The sequence below is a fragment of the Schistocerca nitens genome, chromosome 2, assembly GCF_023898315.1.
Source record: "Schistocerca nitens isolate TAMUIC-IGC-003100 chromosome 2, iqSchNite1.1, whole genome shotgun sequence".
NCBI lineage: Eukaryota > Metazoa > Arthropoda > Insecta > Orthoptera > Acrididae > Schistocerca > Schistocerca nitens.
The window spans coordinates 557321147-557342357 of NC_064615.1; the positions used below are offsets into that span (position 1 = coordinate 557321147).

The 21211-nt window shown below is 44.7% G+C and overlaps 2 protein-coding genes and 1 long non-coding RNA gene across 3 annotated transcripts in view; 2 read left to right on the forward strand and 1 right to left on the reverse strand.

The window, feature by feature from the left end:
• The window catches only part of LOC126236588 (uncharacterized), a 54464-nt gene extending 41127 nt beyond the window's left edge, over nt 1-13337 (reverse strand). Inside the window, exon 1 of the long non-coding RNA XR_007544960.1 lies at nt 13109-13337. This is a non-coding gene — a long non-coding RNA (uncharacterized LOC126236588). The remainder of the gene's footprint in view (nt 1-13108) is intronic.
• A 24-nt stretch (nt 13338-13361) lies between these two features.
• Nucleotides 13362-20051, forward strand: LOC126236587 (uncharacterized). Its single transcript, XM_049946008.1, has 13 exons — nt 13362-13473; nt 13615-13660; nt 13766-13983; nt 14071-14319; nt 14410-14525; nt 14708-14900; nt 14988-15236; nt 15327-15450; nt 15591-15817; nt 15905-16153; nt 16244-16367; nt 19259-19821; nt 19912-20051. The coding sequence occupies exons 2-12, from the start codon at nt 13615-13617 to the stop codon at nt 19513-19515; spliced, it is 2052 nt and encodes a 683-aa protein (XP_049801965.1). The 5' UTR covers nt 13362-13473; the 3' UTR covers nt 19516-19821; nt 19912-20051.
• LOC126235154 (uncharacterized) lies at nt 19624-20049 on the forward strand. The gene is made up of 2 exons (XM_049943886.1): nt 19624-19821; nt 19912-20049. Exons 1-2 carry the CDS (start codon nt 19624-19626, stop codon nt 20047-20049), a joined length of 336 nt encoding a protein of 111 aa, XP_049799843.1.
• Nucleotides 20052-21211: the final 1160 nt, after the last annotated feature.

The following is a 21211-nucleotide window of genomic DNA, read 5'->3' on the forward strand; positions in this document are numbered from 1 at the left end:
TTATTGACACATTCCTGGGGTCAGATACATCACATGATCACACTGACAGAACCACAGGCACATAGACACAGGCAACAGAGCATGCACAATGTCGGCACTAGTACAGTGTATATCCACCTTTCGCAGCAATGCAGGCTGCTATTCTCCCATGGAGACGATCGTAGAGATGCTGGATGTAGTCCTGTGGAACGGCTTGCCATGCCATTTCCACCTGGCGCCTCAGTTGGACCAGCGTTCGTGCTGGACGTGCAGACCGCGTGAGACGACGCTTCATCCAGTCCCAAACATGCTCAATGGGGGACAGATCCGGAGATCTTGCTGGCCAGGGTAGTTGACTTACACGTTCTAGAGCACGTTGGGTGGCACGGGATACATGCGGATGTGCATTGTCCTGTTGGAACAGCAAGTTCCCTTGCCGGTCTAGGAATGGTAGAACGATGGGTTCGATGACGGTTTGGATGTACCGTGCACTATTCAGTGTCCCCTCGACGATCACCAGTGGTGTACGGCCAGTGTAGGAGATCGCTCCCCACACCATGATGCCGGGTGTTGGCCCTGTGTGCCTCGGTCGTATGCAGTCCTGATTGTGGCGCTCACCTGCACGGCGCCAAACACGCATACGACCATCATTGGCACCAAGGCAGAAGCGACTCTCATCGCTGAAGACGACACGTCTCCATTCGTCCCTCCATTCACGCCTGTCGCGACACCACTGGAGGCGGGCTGCACGATGTTGGGGCGTGAGCGGAAGACGGCCTAACGGTGTGCGGGACCGTAGCCCAGCTTCATGGAGACGGTTGCGAATGGTCCTCGCCGATACCCCAGGAGCAACAGTGTCCCTAATTTGCTGGGAAGTGGCGGTGCGGTCCCCTACGGCACTGCGTAGGATCCTACGGTCTTGGCGTGCATCCGTGCGTCGCTGCGGTCCGGTCCCAGGTCGACGGGCACGTGCACCTTCCGCCGACCACTGGCGACAACATCGATGTACTGTGGAGACCTCACGCCCCACGTGTTGAGCAATTCGGCGGTACGTCCACCCGGCCTCCCGCATGCCCACTATACGCCCTCGCTCAAAGTCCGTCAACTGCACATACGGTTCACGTCCACGCTGTCGCGGCATGCTACCAGTGTTAAAGACTGCGATGGAGCTCCGTATGCCACGGCAAACTGGCTGACACTGACGGCGGCGGTGCACAAATGCTGCGCAGCTAGCGCCATTCGACGGCCAACACCGCGGTTCCTGGTGTGTCCGCTGTGCCGTGCGTGTGATCATTGCTTGTACAGCCCTCTCGCAGTGTCCGGAGCAAGTATGGTGGGTCTGACACACTGGTGTCAATGTGTTCTCTTTTCCATTTCCAGGAGTGTAGATGAAATGTATGATGAGATAAAAGAAATTATTCAGGTAGTGAAGGGAGACGAAAATTTAATAGTCATGGGTGACTGGAATTCGTCAGTAGGAAAAGGGAGAGAAGGAAACATAGTAGGTGAATATGGATTGGGGGGAAGAAATGAAAGAGGAAGCCGTCTGGTAGGATTTTGCACAGAGCATAACTTAATCATAGCTAACACTTGGTTCAAGAATCATAAAAGAAGGTTGTATACACGGAAGAATCCTGGAGATACTAAAAGGTATCAGATAGATTATATAATGGTTAGACAGATTCAGTAGTTGCAGGGGCAACAGTCTGGATGATTGACTGATCTGGCCTTGTAACATTAACCGAAACGGCCTTGCTGTGCTGGTACTGTGAACGGCTGAAAGCAAGGGGAAACTACAGCCGTAATTTTTCCCGAGGACATGCAGCTTTACTGTATGATTAAATGATGAAGGCGTCCTCTTGGGTAAAATATTCCGGAGGTAAAATAGTCCCCCATTCGGATCTCCGGGCGGGGACTACTCAGGAGGACGTCGTTATCAGGAGAAAGAAAACTGGCGTTCTACGGATCGGAGCGTGGAATGTCAGGTCCCTTAATCGGGCAGGTAGGTTAGAAAATTTAAGAAGGGATTGAGAAATTTGTTAACATCGAGTATAGATTTAAGTGTCAGGAAGTCGTTTCTGAAAGTATTTGTATGGAGTGTAGCCATGTATGGATGTGAAACATGGACGATAAATAGTTCGGACAGGAGGAAAATAGAATCTTTCAAAATGTGGTGCTACAGAATAATGCTGAAGATTAGATGGGTAGATCACATAACTAATGAGGAGGTATTGAATATAATTGGGGAGAAGAGGAGTTTGTGGCACAACTTGACGAGAAGAAGGGACCGGTTGGTAGGACATGTTCTGAGGCATCAAGGGATCACAAATTTAGCATTGGAGGGCAGCGTGGAGGGTAAAAACCGTAGAAGGAGACCATGAGATGATTACACTAAGGAGATTCAGAAGGATGTAGGTTGCAGTAGGTACTGGGAGATGAAGAAGCTTGCACAGGATAGAGTAGCATGGAGAGCTGCATCAAACCAGTCTCAGGACTGAAGACCACAACAACAACAACAGACAGAGATTTAGGAACCAGGTCTTAAATTGTAAGACATTTGCAGGGGCAGATGTGGAATCATAAAAGAATCATAAAAGAAGGTTGTATACATGGAAGAATCGTGGAGATACTAAAAGGTATCAGATAGATTATATAATGGTTAGTTAATAGTTACAAAAGAACTGTTTTCATGTTATTGTGTAGTACAAGAATTCTTGTTATTTAGCAAAAGGTTTGAGTTCCTTTTTGTGTTCTGTTGAACATGGTGTATGCTATATGTATGTATGTGTAGTCTAAGCAAAAGGTTTGATTTCTTTTTTGTGTACTGTTGAACATGGTGTATGGTATGTGTAGGTACACTATGTGATTAAAAGTATCTGGACGCCTGGCTGAAAATGACTTACAAGTTCGTGGCGCCCTCCATTGGTAATGCTGAAATTCAGTATGGTGTTGGCCCACCCTTAGCCTTGATGACAGCTTCCACTCTCGCAGGCATATGTTCAATGAGGTGCTGGAAGGCTTCTTGGGGAATGACAGCCCATTCAACACGGAGTGCTGCACTGAGGAGAGCTATCGATGTTGGTTGGTGAGGCCTGGCACGAAGCCGGCGTTCCAAAATATCCCAAAGGTGTTCTATACGATTCAGGTCAGGACTCTGTCCAGGCCAGTCCATTACAGGGATGTTATTGTCGTGTAACCACTCCGCCACAGGCCGTGCATTATGAACAGGTGCTCGATCGTGTTGAAAGATACAATCGCCATCCCCGAATTACTCTTCAACAGTGGGAAGCAAGAAGCTGCTTAAAACATCAATGTAGGCCTGTTCTGTGATAGTGCCACACAAAATAACAAGGGGTGCAAGCCCCCTCCATTCAAAACACGACCACACCATAACACCACCGCCTCCGAATTTTACTGTTGGCACTACACACGCTGGCAGATGACGTTCACCGGGAATTCACCACACCCACACCCTGCCATCGGATCGCCATACTATGTACTGTGATTCGCCACTCCACACAACGTTTTTCCTCTGTTCAATCGTCCAATGTTTGCGCTCCTTACACCAAGCGAGGCGTCGTTTGGCACTTATCTGCGTGATGTGTGGCTTATGAGCATCTGCTCGACCATGAAATCCAAGTTTTCTCACCTCCCGCCTAACTGTCATAGTACTTGCTCTGGATCCTGATGCAGTTTGAATTCCCTTGTGATGGTGTGGAAAGATGTCTGCCTACTACACATTACGATCCTCTTCAGCTATCGGCGGCCTCTGTCAGTCAACAGACAAGGTCGACCGGTAAGCTTTTGTGCTGTACCTGTCCCTTCACGTTTCCACTTCACTATCACATCGGAAACAGTGGACCTAGGGATGTTTAGGAGTGTGGAAATCTCGCGTACAGACGTATGACACAAGTGACACCCACTCACCTGACCACGTTCGAAGTCCGTGAGTTCCGCGGAGCGCCCCATTCTGCTCTCTCACAATGTCTAATGATTACTGAGGTCGCTGATGTGGAGTACCTGGCAGTAGGTGGCAGCACAATGCACCTAACATGAAAACGTATGTTTTTGGGGGTGTCCGGATACTTTTGATTACATAGTGTATGTGTAGCATAAGTGAGTATAGTCCGGAATATACTTTGTAGACTTGCTGGGAAAATTATCTTTGCTCCCCCATTTGGATTCACTGGCGTGGTAGACAGGAAGAAAACCACCCCACAGTCTTCAAACTACATTCACTAGACTAGACAGTGTTCGTTAACTTCGTATATGTTTATAAATTTTCATTGCGTTATCATAGTTAAGATACGCAGTTTCACTGATCTATTTACACAATAGATTTAAAAAGACACAGATAAACATTGGTTCAGTTATACAGTTTCATACAAGTTTTATAGATCGTTCCTCGAATATCATTCGTCTACAGTTTTGAATTGTCTTTGGGTTATTACATTTTGCTTCTTTTGCAATAGGGTCCATGTTTTGATTACAAATTCACAATGAAGTTTTACTGTTGAATATCCTTCTTTCTTGATTACAGTTACTGTACTGATAACGGTATTCAGCTCACGTCGTGTGGTGGTTTGGAACACTCCTGCAGCTGGTACCAGCGCGGTTCGACGGTGAGACGGCGGTCAGGAATTCATGCCGCTTGATGTTCTCTGCAGTTCAGGCAGCAGCTTCCCCTGCGTCTCACGTTGCCGGATAATCAAAAAATAACGAACAATAGCATTAGTCTACGCAGCAGTCTGCACAACCAGCAAGGAAGGGAATTAGCATGTACCGTAACAGGCGTAGGTCTTGTAGTTGGTCAGTGCCTTATTTAGTGCCGTAACCATTTGACGACGGCCTACAGAGGTCGCGTAAAGTTTGACGCCTGCTGTTGCGCTTTTTCTCGGCGTCTGTCACATCTATAGCAGGCACGCTATGTGTTGGATTTTGCCTTTGTTGCGCATTCTGCTGCGGCGATTGCCATTGCTGCTGATAATTTCCATCAGGCTGCGGAACAGCCGATACTTGGTATATATAAGTTGTTGCTGTGATGGTGGTCCTGCGCTAGGATTCCATCCACTTGGTCCTGTGTTCTCCCACGCCACAGTCGTTGTTCGCATGTTTTATTACGGTTATTATTGTTATAGCCTTTGTCGTTCTTTCTTTTCCTGTTAAAGTCATTGCTACTACTATTTTGATAGTTGTCATTATTTTTCAGATTATTATAGCAACTATTACCACTGCAACCGAAATGTGGCCTATTATTATGATTCGGACTATGATTACTTGTATTCTGTGATCTAAAACCACCATTTCTTGGTCTACCATCATTCAGATGGTAAGCGTGATTCCAATTATTCTCATTATTAGACTGGTTTGAACTATTATCATCACACGACTTTCTAGCATCTTCCTGTATTAAGTCTAGTAAGTCTATCACAGGTAAGAAACTTTCTACGTCCGTGTCAGCTACATTTACCAATTTCTCTCTAATATTTATTGGCAAATGTGCCTTAAGTATCCGTAGTACGTCCGTATGCGAGATAGGCTATTCCCAGTATCTCGTAAGGTAAATGTATTTCTCGAACTACTGTCTAAGGTTCAAATGGTTCAAATGGCTCTGAGCACTATGGGACTTAACTTCTGAGGTCATCAGTCCCCTAGAACTTAGAACTACTTAAACGTAACTAACCTAAGGACATTACACACATCCATACCCGAAGCAGGATTTGAACCTGCGACCGTAGCGGTCGCACGGTTCCAGACTGTAGCGCCTAGAGCCGCTCGTCCACCCTGGCCGGTACTGTCTAAGGTTTCCTATCTTCGGATTGTAACGTTTTGGGCTGAAAAACTAATTGTCTTAGACTTTATTGCACGCAAGGCAAAGACCTTGTAAAAAATAACTAGATTCACTGATGGCGCTGCAGTCGCGGGATAATTTGAACCTTCGGCTGGACGCCATTATAGTGGTTGTAATCTGATGTGTTGTGTAGTACTGTTGTTTATGAAGACCCTGATTCAACGTTGTATATTTGTTGGGACGTACATACAGTATTTTTTACTCGTAATTCTACTGTCTGTACGTTCCAATCAAAAGAAGTACAATGGTGAAGAGTCGTGCAGCGATTAATTGTACAAATGAATTCGAGAAAGGAACGAATATTACATTTCACAGGTATGTGGATATTTTGTTTTGTATGTCAGTGCACTTGCTTGATAAGTGTTTTTGTAACACGGTATTAGCATAATATCTGTGCATCTATTTGCAGGTTTCCTTTCTCAAAACCACAGCTGTTATAAAAATGGTTACACGCTGTCAGGAGGCAACATTTCCGACCGACAGAATACCATTTTATATGTTCTGACAATTTTGAAGAAAGTTGGCTGATCTGTAGTGTTTTCATGGTCTAGGTTAGGTTGAAACTTGATAATTTGGTCGTGAGTTGCCAAAGCACTATGCCATATATAACGCACTTCTCGTCATAAAATCTAAAGCAAGGTAGAGTCAGAAAATATCTATTAATATAGTGGGCAAATCTTCGAGTATTTTGATGCATTTTGCGTACATCTATCGTAAATGAACTACGAAAAATGCTAGGGTCCAGTACGTAACTTTTAGCTACGGCAAATTCCATGTAGTACGTAAGATAAATTCATAAACAGTGACTAGTTGCTGTTTGTTCATAAATTAAAAAGTATATTGTAGTAACGTATTTAAATGAGGCATTATATTTGTGACCTAACTCAAGGGAAGGCATTTTATAACCAAAAGCGATGTATAAACATTCGAACTCGGCGCGTCAGTTTACCACTCTAATGGCCGCCGGCCAGCTATTCAATTTGTCCGCTCTTCACAGTCGACCACTCGTGCGGTTGTGGGGGCCTGACGCAAGGTGACCAGAAACGTCCCAAGAACGCTCTTTCAAATTCCGCGAATGTATTACGTGTTTCCGCTAGGGATAGCGCCACAACGGCGCATCTCCCATGATGTGCGGTACTGCAAACTGTATCTTCTGACGTTCTGTCCATGACTGCTGTATTAAACTTCTTTCTTTATAGAAACTATCAGGTAGAAATTTTTCTTACTGTCTTCATTAAATGTTTGAAATTCACTGGGTTTTATATGGCTTTCTTTCTGCATAAGATTTGTCAGTGTAGTCACTCCTTATTCTGGGCTAACTAATTCCTAGGCACTTCAGTCTGGAACCCCGCGACCGCTACGGTCGCAGGCTCGAATCCTGCCTCGGGCATGGATGTGTGTGATGTCCTTATGTTAGTTAGGTTTAAGTAGTTCTAAGTTCTAGGGGACTGATGACCTCAGATGTTAAGTTCCATTGTGCTCAGAGCCATTTGAATCATTAATTCCTACGTACTTCCTGGCATGCATGGTTATCATGTCATTTCCATACAAGGGTTCATAAACCGGTTGTGACAAAGGTGTGTGCCGTACTGCAATGGATACAGTCCCTTGTTCAGCACTGTTATTATACATCCTCTATTCAGGTTATTACTTTGCCACGCTGGGAAAGTAGATTGTAACATACTTCGAATGTTGCCGCAAATCTTGGCAGGTTTCTCCCCGATCAAAGACGACTAACATAGAGAATAATATGGAAGTGTTGCATAGGGCGCAAAAGGGACAGTTACTGAACCTACTCGAAGAAATGGAGATTTATGTGCACAGAAAACGACAACCGGAATTACTGCTGTATGAACAGAGTGAGTTTAACCTAAATGCTTATTCTGATGTATTCAGAAACCTACTGGTTTGAGCAGCGTCGAGCGCCGCAGGAAAACAAGAACGTCATATAGAGAAGCTACGACGTGCCGCCGTTGAGACCACAATCCGGATGTATTATCGACCATCGATTTTTTAATTTTTAATTAATAGTCACTGTTTCGTTAATTACCTTACAATTAGGTTTAAGGTAATTGATCTGTTAGGCTGGAAGATTTTATTTTGTAGGTGTTTTTAATCTTATACTTTTTATACTGGTTTTTATACTAATGTATGTTTTACCTTGCCAGGCAAGAAGCTTCACATTATTAATATTCGTACTTTTTATGTGGATTTTAAATATGGATCCAATTCCACGTGGAGTACGTCAGTACATGTTTTATGGTCAGACGCTCATTTTGCTATGTGAAGTAATTTTAATTAATGACTACGCATACCACATTGTAACCATTACAATTGCGATACTGGTTAATCATGTAGCCTAGCTGTATTGACCTCTGCTGGCCTCAGTTCCCTGGCATAAATACCAGACGTATTCTGATCATCACCAGTACTTACTACATGTTTAGTTTGACGTTGATATTACATCAGAATATTTTATGGTATGTATGGCTGGTATACATGGCTGTTAATCATGTAAACATCTTATGTAGCAGCAGGACTTTTATAGATTTGGCGTCAGAAAACTAACTTAGTTGGTTACACACTGTTTTTTTTTTTTTTTTTTTTTGTAACAGATCTGAAGATCACAGTAACCGAAACCAGTCATAGTAAAAAAAAAAGAAAAAAGAAAGAAAAGAAAAAAAGAAGAATAATTATGTGATCAAGACGGACCTATAAATTAAAATAAAGCTGAACTTAATCGGAAGCCTATGTTCGGTGCGACTACTGTTTTTACACACAAAAGGATTGTTGTTAAACATTTAACTTTAACATTGGATTAAGACTGAATGAACTTTTTTATAAGTAAGTAGGCTTGAAGAGCCGTAATTGACAAAATTAATTAGGCCGTTAGCAATGGCGACCAACACTAGAGAACTAAAGCTACTTAAGTATCTCAGGTGAGGGCATTACATTTCAAATAAAAGTGTTTTGTAATTGACAAATATACTACTGTATTCTGAAAGTGCTTAAGTACATAATTCATACAGTTATTGTTAACAGGCCTGTATTTTAATAAGACTATCAAAATTAACATCCGTCTAAGCCAGCGGTAATCTTAATAGAGCAAGAGTTAGTCTTTGTTCACTGGACAAAAGAAGGAAAGAATATTAATTATTAATGAGGTCACGCAGTCATGTGTCGCTCGCTTTACACGATTTCTTTCGTATTCTACATTACTTTCAGTTCACCACACATATCAAAAATTGACCACAAAAAGAAAAAAAAATGTGCAGTAAATAAGAGCACTATAATGCATACCTTAAAAGTTATGAGTACTTGCTCAGTAGAAGAGTAACAGTAACGAAATGAACATGACTCGTATGTACTTTAGATTCCATGTCTAATGGACATTTTTTCTTGTTTTGGTGCTTATTACCACCTCTCCAAATTTAGAAAGTAAAGATATTGCAGTAGAAGAGATTTGCTTCAGAGTGTCCAAAACGAAGAAGTGGTCATAGCTCTTAAGGCAAGCATTGTAAAGCCTGTGTTTATTAGACGTTTTTGCTTCGAGTGATCGTTCTTGTTGTATCCCTAAATGCTGAATCTTCTTCCTCGGACACTCTGTGTAAGTGCCAGCAATTCCTGAATGGAAAAGATTTATGGATTTTACCAGTACTCAATTAATGATGAGAGAAGTTCAGTAACTTTCTGATTATTCATTAATTCATTGCCAAGTGACTAGAACACAGTTACACTGCTTTACTATGCGCTGTCAACGATAGACTGCAGCAAGGTGCCACATTTACCAATACAATCCCTTCCCACCAATACTACATAGGTCACAGACAACATCACAATTACGAATTACACACTTTCCGCCATTGTTTACGGGAATGTATTTTACATAAAAGCTCACTTAACAACTGCAAAGAAGTACTCATTCAGTAAATTGAAAATGACGCCACCATATCAACATGAACTCAGAGAAGCTATTTTGTCTACCCATATAAGATAGCGCCAGCCGGTTAGCCGTGCGGTCTAACGCACTGCTTTCCGGGCGGGAAGGCGTGCCGCTCCCCGGCACGACTTTCCGGGCGGGAAGGCGTGCCGCTCCCCGGCACGAATCCGCTCGGCGGATTAGTGTCGAGGTCCGGTGTGCCGGCCAGTCTGTGGATGGTTTTTAAGGCGGTTTTCCATCTGCCTCGGCGAATGCGGGCTGGTTCCCCTTATTCCGCTTCAGTTACACTATAGCGGCGATTGCTGCGCAAACACTTTCTCCACGTACGCGTACACCATAATTACTCTATTACTCTACCACACAAACATTGGGGTTACACTCGTCTGGTGTGAGATGTTTCCCGGGGGGGGGGGGGGAGGGGGGGGGGTGTCCACTAGGGGAAGAACCGCACAGTAACCTTGGGTTCGGTGTGGGGCGGCGGTGGGGTGAGTGGACTGCTGTAGCCTGTTGTGGGGTTGTGTACCACTGCGGGCTCCGGCGGGGGCGAAGCCTCTCCGTCGTTTCTAGGTCCCCAGTTACGTACAATACAATACATATAAGATAACTGGGCAGGAAATACTGGAGAGGTATAGTCTGGAAACATCACTCGTGGTGGGGGAAGTTGTCTTTTCCAGAAGAAAGCTGGAGCTGCCATGTAGGATTATTAAGAAACAGTTTCAACTCTAGCGGTGTAGAGCAGCGTACAGACATTTACATAGTTTCTGTTCATATGAATTACTTGCGTTAGTATTACTAGTACCTAATATCTGTATTCTATCTATTGTTAACGCACATTCTGGAAAATAAACTCCCAGGACGTGTCTGCGCACTGCGTTGGCTGGTAAAGCTAGCTGTGGAAGCTTTGTGAAAAACCCTATAGTAGCTCCTTGTGGCGTAGTGGGATGTAAAGAATGGGACTCGCTTGCTCGCTCTTCAGTTTGTAAACCTAAGGAAGAGGGAAGTGCATGACCGCAATCCGTCGGCCTGCCTCCCGTCAAGCAGCTACTTACAAACAACCCCTCCACTCCCTCGACCACTCCGTCACACCCCCAGAACACAATTTATCTCTTAATATGGTTCACTGTACTTACACGTATGATGATGATGATGTAGACCAAAGCAGTGAAGCAAAATCAGGGATTTGGACCCAGGTCTCCCTCTTACTAGGCAAATGCGCTACCCGTTACGCCACTCTGGCACTGAAGACACCACCGTGCACTGACTGCCTTAGTACGTCTCCTCACCGATACAAATTCCAACTCGCACCAGCCCTTTTCTGTTCCTTCTAAACTCGCATCAGTGTTGCCAACGCTCTCTAATATTGGAAAAACCCCTTCGCAACGAGGGAAATGGTCTTAATCCAGCATAGTAGGCAGTAGGCCTGGATTCGAATCCCGGTTGTGGTACGAATTTTAATTCATTGCTTTGGCCTACATTACTAGCATAGATAAAGGTGAGACTCAATATCTCAGGAATACCAATTATATATGATTAACATATCACCTACACCTGAGGCAGAGGCAGGATTAACCCCATTTCACTAGTTGCTGTGATGCTATTCCAATATCGGAGAGCGTTGGCGATAGTGATGTGAGCTTCGAGAGGGAATGGCAAGGGGCTGAGGCGTGAACTGGAATTTGTGTCGGTGAGGGAGATGTACTGGAGTATTCCGTGCAGAGGTGGTAACTACATTGCCAGTGTGGCGCAATGGGTAACGCATCTGACTAGTTATCACGACACCTTGGTTCGAATTCTGATGGCGGTACTGATTTTAATTCTTTGCTTTGGCCTACATCATTATCATAGATAAAAGTGACACACAATATGTCTCAGGAATACCAACTATATATGATTAGTACTTACAAGAGATACACATATTTAATACTTGATCCAAACCCACTATCTTTAACGGCAAATATTACTTTTAGGACATAAAACACTATTTTTAATAATCTACGAGTTTTCTTGCCCAGTCGTTTCATCAAAGATGAACATTGTTGCGCTTTTACATGGACGTTTTTGAGAGATACTGAAACACCTAGACTGGCGGCCTTTGTTTCATTTGACATGCTGGGTATCTGTGTAGGAAGAAAGGGAAACGTTTCACGTCCTGCCGACAACCAAGTCCTCAAAGACGATGCATTGTCACGAATAAAGTGTAGTGTTGCATTTGTGTTGTTCTCGACATCATTATAAATGAAAAGAAAGGTCGACGTTGGTACATAGTCTACTTCTCGCAAATAACACTAAAGAGAGCCGCATCACCATCTATCACCATAAACCGTCTCACATGACGTTGCTCCGTGAGAGACTTCAGAGAGGTTTGAGGTTTCACCCGTAACGTTTGCGCACACTGTGGTGATAAAAATCTATTCTGTTTCCGCGATTCTGACTGATTTCCTTCAAGACGAATGCTGTAGCACTATCATGCTTTAATGACTAACTCAGCTTTGGTGGTGGATGTTACGGCACGTCTTGCAACAGGAAAGCTGGACATCCTGATTAAAGAATAACATCGACAGACCCAATTATTTTCGCCACACCAACACTTCTAGTGTCCATGTTGTATTTTTTGGGACTGCTACGTATGATCAAAATATTCTTAGGTGTAAAAAAATTCGTATCAGTCGCTATCGTCTTAAATGAAACTGAGTTTGTCTTTCAAGTCGACAGGCATCGCTTGAGCATTCCTTAAATGTTTTATGGATATAGCACTTCTTGGAGAATGATTCACGAGGTAGGAAAGTTACACGAAACTTAATTCTTGTCATATTTCTCGTTTGTTTTCTATACAAATGGCATCAGCAATCTTCATGTTTCATCCAGATCTCAAGTTTTTCACTTCCACGAAAAAACCCTTCCTGTTGTGTTAATTGTTCCGCAAACTGGTCTGTGTGAAAGAATGTCAGTCACTTGAAGACAAAGTTTGTATTCACCGATAAAATGTTCTTAGAATCATACGTAGACGCGCACTGATAATATTTGCTTGTATTTTATAGAAGCGCAGTTCACATTGTTACCCGTCGTTATGGCTTACGTTTCTTAATTTCCTCTTAAATAACAGCAAGTTGAAGCTAGGCGGATACTACAGTGTTAGTGACTTTGAGCTAATTTCGAGAAAAGTAAAACATTTCAAACAAGTTCTTCGATGTTAGCTACGTTGAAGTAAAGCTCTACTAAACTCGACATATACACCATTTAAATACACGGTTTTACAATATCGTGACTGGTAGGCCAGTTTAAACCATTTATAATTACTATTTTTTGTAAATATTTTTAAGTTGCAAGCCAACACTCACCTTGCTAATGAGAAAAGAAACGAGAGAAAGCTAGAAGCTCAGTCTCGCTCAAGCAACATGCATAGAAAGACTGCCATTATCGTAATGATTACGTGATCGCATTTACAAGAATCCTGTGAAATAGTTCAGGTTCAGTGACTCATTTCACTTGACATTTACCTAGACATGTGGAAAAAAAAACGATAAATCTAATCGAACAAATCTGGTAGGTGCCATAATTGGATCAATTCCGAGCCACTCACATAGCTGATAAGTGAATGATATCAGTCAGATGTTTCAAAGTCGAGATAAGCAAGCAGTATAAGTAGCGGAGCCTCTAGGAAGGCAGTGCACAGCTGGAAGCAAAACGGCGAGACGTGCTCGAGGTAAGACACAGCCAGCGACTATCCTATTCAAAAGCTTACATCAGAATGCAGATATCGTAATACGCTTATTCGTACCCCGTGAAGCAATTAGACAACAAAGTCAGACCAGCTAAAAATCATTACTTTTTTTAAAATTTACAGATGAAGACGCTCTTCATCCTATTCGCTATCCTAGGGATAACAGCAGGTAACACACCTCGACAAATGTTAATTTTATCCTTCAGTGTATGATACAATGCAATTATTCGTTGATGAGATGTACAAATCAAACTGGATTGCTGATTAATTTCAGCAAAGGCTGTTCCCGTTCACCGTGTGAATGCACACACTCGCGACCTGCAGGATGACCTCAACGACTTCCTCGCCCTCATTCCCATCGACGAAATTGTGAACATTGTGCTTAACCACTTGGCCAATGACCCTGAGGTGCAGGCTGCCGTTGAATACGTGCTCTCTGATGACTTCAAGAGCATTGTCCTGGCCATCGACGCTCTCCCAGAGTACATTGATGTAAGGATCCCATACCTATGCCAGTTGTAGACATTGCAATATACCTTTATTACAAACACGTTAAACTGTTATCTTCTTCACCTCCAGTTTCTCAACTACCTGCAAGAGTCCGGCCTCGATGTCTACAAATACGTGAACATGCTACACGACTTCCTGGGACTGCCCCAGCTTACTCCTCCGTCCAAGCTGAGACACACCAGGAGCATCCGTTCCATGGTCGACGAGATTCTCGCCATCTTGCCACTGGACGAACTCCGCGCTCTGTTCGACGAGAAGCTGCAAACCAGCCCCGACTTCAAGGAGCTGTACGACAGGATCAGGTCTCCCGAATTCCAGGTGAGTCATCATGTGTTGATCAATAGTTAGCTGACCGTCCTGGAGGATACTTAGTACCTAGAGTTTATTTGTCCTGTTCATCTGTTGTAGTCGATCGTGGAAACTCTGAACTCTCTGCCAGAGTACCAGGAGCTGCTCCAGAAACTGAGGGACGTCGGGATCGACGTCGACGCATTCATTGATCTGATTCGCGGTCTCTTCGGCCTACCAACAAGTAAGTAATTCACTATATGTACCACACGAAATGAAAGCAAGAGTGTCGTACAGGCATACTTTCGAAGATTGTCACATTTCAGAGACGATTACACGATTTCGCTTCTAGAGTACTTAGAGTCTCTCTTTATTCTCTCTTAGGCTCCAGCAACAAGATTCGTTTCCATGTACCTGCCAAGAAGGCCAACCGCAACCTCCAGGATGACCTCAACGACTTCCTCGCCCTCATTCCCATCGACGAAATTGTGAACATTGTGCTTAACCACTTGGCCAATGACCCTGAGGTGCAGGCTGCCGTTGAATACGTGCTCTCTGATGACTTCAAGAGCATTGTCCTGGCCATCGACGCTCTCCCAGAGTACATTGATGTAAGGATCCCATACCTATGCCAGTTGTAGACATTGCAATATACCTTTATTACAAACACGTTAAACTGTTATCTTCTTCACCTCCAGTTTCTCAACTACCTGCAAGAGTCCGGCCTCGATGTCTACAAATACGTGAACATGCTACACGACTTCCTGGGACTGCCCCAGCTTACTCCTCCGTCCAAGCTGAGACACACCAGGAGCATCCGTTCCATGGTCGACGAGATTCTCGCCATCTTGCCACTGGACGAACTCCGCGCTCTGTTCGACGAGAAGCTGCAAACCAGCCCCGACTTCAAGGAGCTGTACGACAGGATCAGGTCTCCCGAATTCCAGGTGAGTCATCATGTGTTGATCAATAGTTAGCTGACCGTCCTGGAGGATACTTGGTACCTAGAGTTTATTTGTCCTGTTCATCTGTTGTAGTCGATCGTGGAAACTCTGAACTCGCTGCCAGAGTACCAGGAGCTGCTCCAGAAACTGAGGGACGTCGGGATCGACGTCGACGCATTCATTGATCTGATTCGCGGTCTCTTCGGCCTACCAACAAGTAAGTAATTCACTATATGTACCACACGAAATGAAAGCAAGAGTGTCGTACAGGCATACTTTCGAAGATTGTCACATTTCAGAGACGATTACACGATTTCGCTTCTAGAGTACTTAGAGTCTCTCTTTATTCTCTCTTAGGCTCCAGCAACAAGATTCGTTTCCATGTACCTGCCAAGAAGGCCAACCGCAACCTCCAGGATGACCTCAACGACTTCCTCGCCCTCATTCCCATCGACGAAATTGTGAACATTGTGCTTAACCACTTGGCCAATGACCCTGAGGTGCAGGCTGCCGTTGAATACGTGCTCTCTGATGACTTCAAGAGCATTGTCCTGGCCATCGACGCTCTCCCAGAGTACATTGATGTAAGGATCCCATACCTATGCCAGTTGTAGACATTGCAATATACCTTTATTACAAACACGTTAAACTGTTATCTTCTTCACCTCCAGTTTCTCAACTACCTGCAAGAGTCCGGCCTCGATGTCTACAAATACGTGAACATGCTACACGACTTCCTGGGACTGCCCCAGCTTACTCCTCCGTCCAAGCTGAGACACACCAGGAGCATCCGTTCCATGGTCGACGAGATTCTCGCCATCTTGCCACTGGACGAACTCCGCGCTCTGTTCGACGAGAAGCTGCAAACCAGCCCCGACTTCAAGGAGCTGTACGACAGGATCAGGTCTCCCGAATTCCAGGTGAGTCATCATGTGTTGATCAATAGTTAGCTGACCGTCCTGGAGGATACTTGGTACCTAGAGTTTATTTGTCCTGTTCATCTGTTGTAGTCGATCGTGGAAACTCTGAACTCGCTGCCAGAGTACCAGGAGCTGCTCCAGAAACTGAGGGACGTCGGGATCGACGTCGACGCATTCATTGATCTGATTCGCGGTCTCTTCGGCCTACCAACAAGTAAGTAATTCACTATATGTACCACACGAAATGAAAGCAAGAGTGTCGTACAGGCATACTTTCGAAGATTGTCACATTTCAGAGACGATTACACGATTTCGCTTCTAGAGTACTTAGAGTCTCTCTTTATTCTCTCTTAGGCTCCAGCAACAAGATTCGTTTCCATGTACCTGCCAAGAAGGCCAACCGCAACCTCCAGGATGACCTCAACGACTTCCTCGCCCTCATTCCCATCGACGAAATTGTGAACATTGTGCTTAACCACTTGGCCAATGACCCTGAGGTGCAGGCTGCCGTTGAATACGTGCTCTCTGATGACTTCAAGAGCATTGTCCTGGCCATCGACGCTCTCCCAGAGTACATTGATGTAAGGATCCCATACCTATGCCAGTTGTAGACATTGCAATATACCTTTATTACAAACACGTTAAACTGTTATCTTCTTCACCTCCAGTTTCTCAACTACCTGCAAGAGTCCGGCCTCGATGTCTACAAATACGTGAACATGCTACACGACTTCCTGGGACTGCCCCAGCTTACTCCTCCGTCCAAGCTGAGACACACCAGGAGCATCCGTTCCATGGTCGACGAGATTCTCGCCATCTTGCCACTGGACGAACTCCGCGCTCTGTTCGACGAGAAGCTGCAAACCAGCCCCGACTTCAAGGAGCTGTACGACAGGATCAGGTCTCCCGAATTCCAGGTGAGTCATCATGTGTTGATCAATAGTTAGCTGACCGTCCTGGAGGATACTTAGTACCTAGAGTTTATTTGTCCTGTTCATCTGTTGTAGTCGATCGTGGAAACTCTGAACTCTCTGCCAGAGTACCAGGAGCTGCTCCAGAAACTGAGGGACGTCGGGATCGACGTCGACGCATTCATTGATCTGATTCGCGGTCTCTTCGGCCTACCAACAAGTAAGTAATTCACTATATGTACCACACGAAATGAAAGCAAGAGTGTCGTACAGGCATACTTTCGAAGATTGTCACATTTCAGAGACGATTACACGATTTCGCTTCTAGAGTACTTAGAGTCTCTCTTTATTCTCTCTTAGGCTCCAGCAACAAGATTCGTTTCCATGTACCTGCCAAGAAGGCCAACCGCAACCTCCAGGATGACCTCAACGACTTCCTCGCCCTCATTCCCATCGACGAAATTGTGAACATTGTGCTTAACCACTTGGCCAATGACCCTGAGGTGCAGGCTGCCGTTGAATACGTGCTCTCTGATGACTTCAAGAGCATTGTCCTGGCCATCGACGCTCTCCCAGAGTACATTGATGTAAGGATCCCATACTTATGCCAGTTGTAGACATTGCAATATACCTTTATTACAAACACGTTAAACTGTTATCTTCTTCACCTCCAGTTTCTCAACTACCTGCAAGAGTCCGGCCTCGATGTCTACAAATACGTGAACATGCTACACGACTTCCTGGGACTGCCCCAGCTTACTCCTCCGTCCAAGCTGAGACACACCAGGAGCATCCGTTCCATGGTCGACGAGATTCTCGCCATCTTGCCACTGGACGAACTCCGCGCTCTGTTCGACGAGAAGCTGCAAACCAGCCCCGACTTCAAGGAGCTGTACGACAGGATCAGGTCTCCCGAATTCCAGGTGAGTCATCATGTGTTGATCAATAGTTAGCTGACCGTCCTGGAGGATACTTAGTACCTAGAGTTTATTTGTCCTGTTCATCTGTTGTAGTCGATCGTGGAAACTCTGAACTCTCTGCCAGAGTACCAGGAGCTGCTCCAGAAACTGAGGGACGTCGGGATCGACGTCGACGCATTCATTGATCTGATTCGCGGTCTCTTCGGCCTACCAACAAGTAAGTAATTCACTATATGTACCACACGAAATGAAAGCAAGAGTGTCGTACAGGCATACTTTCGAAGATTGTCACATTTCAGAGACGATTACACGATTTCGCTTCTAGAGTACTTAGAGTCTCTCTTTATTCTCTCTTAGGCTCCAGCAACAAGATTCGTTTCCATGTACCTGCCAAGAAGGCCAACCGCAACCTCCAGGATGACCTCAACGACTTCCTCGCCCTCATTCCCATCGACGAAATTGTGAACATTGTGCTTAACCACTTGGCCAATGACCCTGAGGTGCAGGCTGCCGTTGAATACGTGCTCTCTGATGACTTCAAGAGCATTGTCCTGGCCATCGACGCTCTCCCAGAGTACATTGATGTAAGGATCCCATACTTATGCCAGTTGTAGACATTGCAATATACCTTTATTACAAACACGTTAAACTGTTATCTTCTTCACCTCCAGTTTCTCAACTACCTGCAAGAGTCCGGCCTCGATGTCTACAAATACGTGAACATGCTACACGACTTCCTGGGACTGCCCCAGCTTACTCCTCCGTCCAAGCTGAGACACACCAGGAGCATCCGTTCCATGGTCGACGAGATTCTCGCCATCTTGCCACTGGACGAACTCCGCGCTCTGTTCGACGAGAAGCTGCAAACCAGCCCCGACTTCAAGGAGCTGTACGACAGGATCAGGTCTCCCGAATTCCAGGTGAGTCATCATGTGTTGATCAATAGTTAGCTGACCGTCCTGGAGGATACTTAGTACCTAGAGTTTATTTGTCCTGTTCATCTGTTGTAGTCGATCGTGGAAACTCTGAACTCTCTGCCAGAGTACCAGGAGCTGCTCCAGAAACTGAGGGACGTCGGGATCGACGTCGACGCATTCATTGATCTGATTCGCGGTCTCTTCGGCCTACCAACAAGTAAGTAATTCACTATATGTACCACACGAAATGAAAGCAAGAGTGTCGTACAGGCATACTTTCGAAGATTGTCACATTTCAGAGACGATTACACGATTTCGCTTCTAGAGTACTTAGAGTCTCTCTTTATTCTCTCTTAGGCTCCAGCAACAAGATTCGTTTCCATGTACCTGCCAAGAAGGCCAACCGCAACCTCCAGGATGACCTCAACGACTTCCTCGCCCTCATTCCCATCGACGAAATTGTGAACATTGTGCTTAACCACTTGGCCAATGACCCTGAGGTGCAGGCTGCCGTTGAATACGTGCTCTCTGATGACTTCAAGAGCATTGTCCTGGCCATCGACGCTCTCCCAGAGTACATTGATGTAAGGATCCCATACCTATGCCAGTTGTAGACATTGCAATATACCTTTATTACAAACACGTTAAACTGTTATCTTCTTCACCTCCAGTTTCTCAACTACCTGCAAGAGTCCGGCCTCGATGTCTACAAATACGTGAACATGCTACACGACTTCCTGGGACTGCCCCAGCTTACTCCTCCGTCCAAGCTGAGACACACCAGGAGCATCCGTTCCATGGTCGACGAGATTCTCGCCATCTTGCCACTGGACGAACTCCGCGCTCTGTTCGACGAGAAGCTGCAAACCAGCCCCGACTTCAAGGAGCTGTACGACAGGATCAGGTCTCCCGAATTCCAGGTGAGTCATCATGTGTTGATCAATAGTTAGCTGACCGTCCTGGAGGATACTTAGTACCTAGAGTTTATTTGTCCTGTTCATCTGTTGTAGTCGATCGTGGAAACTCTGAACTCTCTGCCAGAGTACCAGGAGCTGCTCCAGAAACTGAGGGACGTCGGGATCGACGTCGACGCATTCATTGATCTGATCCGCGGACTTTTCGGCCTGCCAACCAGGTCGAAGTATTAATCTCCATTCTACCAGTACCTCTGTCCACAAAACACTAATGTTAATGGACCAATGCTGTGTAATACTGAACATCTGTCTTCTATTTGAGAGCAAGTAAATAAAATGTTTCCAGCAAGTTACTTCTTACTAAATTAAAATTTACTGCCAAGCCAATCACTCACCATAACCAGTGCTTCAGTTTTACCTTCACATCCACTACTTTTTTATGAAAACGCGATGTCTGTATCTTTTTCATGAATTCAATTGAAATTTATTTGGAATGGCCCAGACTCATAATAAGTTGTGCAGGGTAGCTCATAATTCGAAGCCTTGTGGCTGTCAAGAACTGCAGTTCTGTCGAGTAGCTGACTCCCAGTAAACAGGCAACTGAGTCAGTAACATATCCCTGAAAACCTTGCGCTTCACAGTAGCTACATGAGCAATTCCATGACAGAACCACTGCGTCATTTGCTTCTCGTGAAAGTTTAGCAATTGGATCGAGTCACCTACTGCTGTGAGCATGCTACTGGAAGCATGATGAAGTTAAGAAAAGTTTGTTGCTCTAAAAATTACTATTAATATTTCGTCGTGATAACGGGCTGTCAGTGCTGCTGTAGAAGAGAAGGCCAGATGCACATTTACATGACAGTAATTTGAATATCTGGTATCCATTAAAGCACACACAATTCGCTTTTATTTTTATTCACTCTTTATGGATTACTTCCATGCAATACACGTTTTCTAAATGTTTTGTCTCCCAATGGAATGCACGCCCAGATATCTCGTTTATCTTATGGAGTAATAGCTTTCCGTCCTCCTGTGTAGTTCAAAACTTGAGGAATACGGCAGAACGGCAGATCAGGTTGTCAGTACTGTAATATCACATCACTCTAGAGATATGGAGACAGATTCTGAGATGGCGGCCTTACGAGGAGCATTCAACAAGCAATGCAACATTTTTTTTCTGAAAACACGTTGGTTTTGTTCAGAATTCTAATACACCTTGTTATTCCCCACTTTTTCGGCTACAAAACACTGTTTTTTAAAATAATCTCAGCTCAACACGATGGGCTTACGCCATCTTACTGGGTGGGCCCGTATACCCGCATACGACTCGACTGATGGACATTGGAGCGAATGTCCTGCTGCATCTGTAACATCCCCATCATCCACATATTAATCC

Bases quoted from the DNA above. Each gene is read 5' to 3' on its own strand.
- LOC126236587 (XM_049946008.1), top strand. From the start codon at position 13,615: ATGAAGACGCTCTTCATCCTATTCGCTATCCTAGGGATAACAGCAG. The intron at 14,901-14,987 runs GTAAGGATCCCA...CTTCACCTCCAG, and splicing joins CTCTCCCAGAGTACATTGAT to TTTCTCAACTACCTGCAAGA. The intron at 15,451-15,590 runs GTAAGTAATTCA...ATTCTCTCTTAG, and splicing joins TCTCTTCGGCCTACCAACAA to GCTCCAGCAACAAGATTCGT.
- LOC126235154 (XM_049943886.1), top strand. From the start codon at position 19,624: ATGCTACACGACTTCCTGGGACTGCCCCAGCTTACTCCTCCGTCCAAG. The intron at 19,822-19,911 runs GTGAGTCATCAT...CATCTGTTGTAG, and splicing joins TCAGGTCTCCCGAATTCCAG to TCGATCGTGGAAACTCTGAA.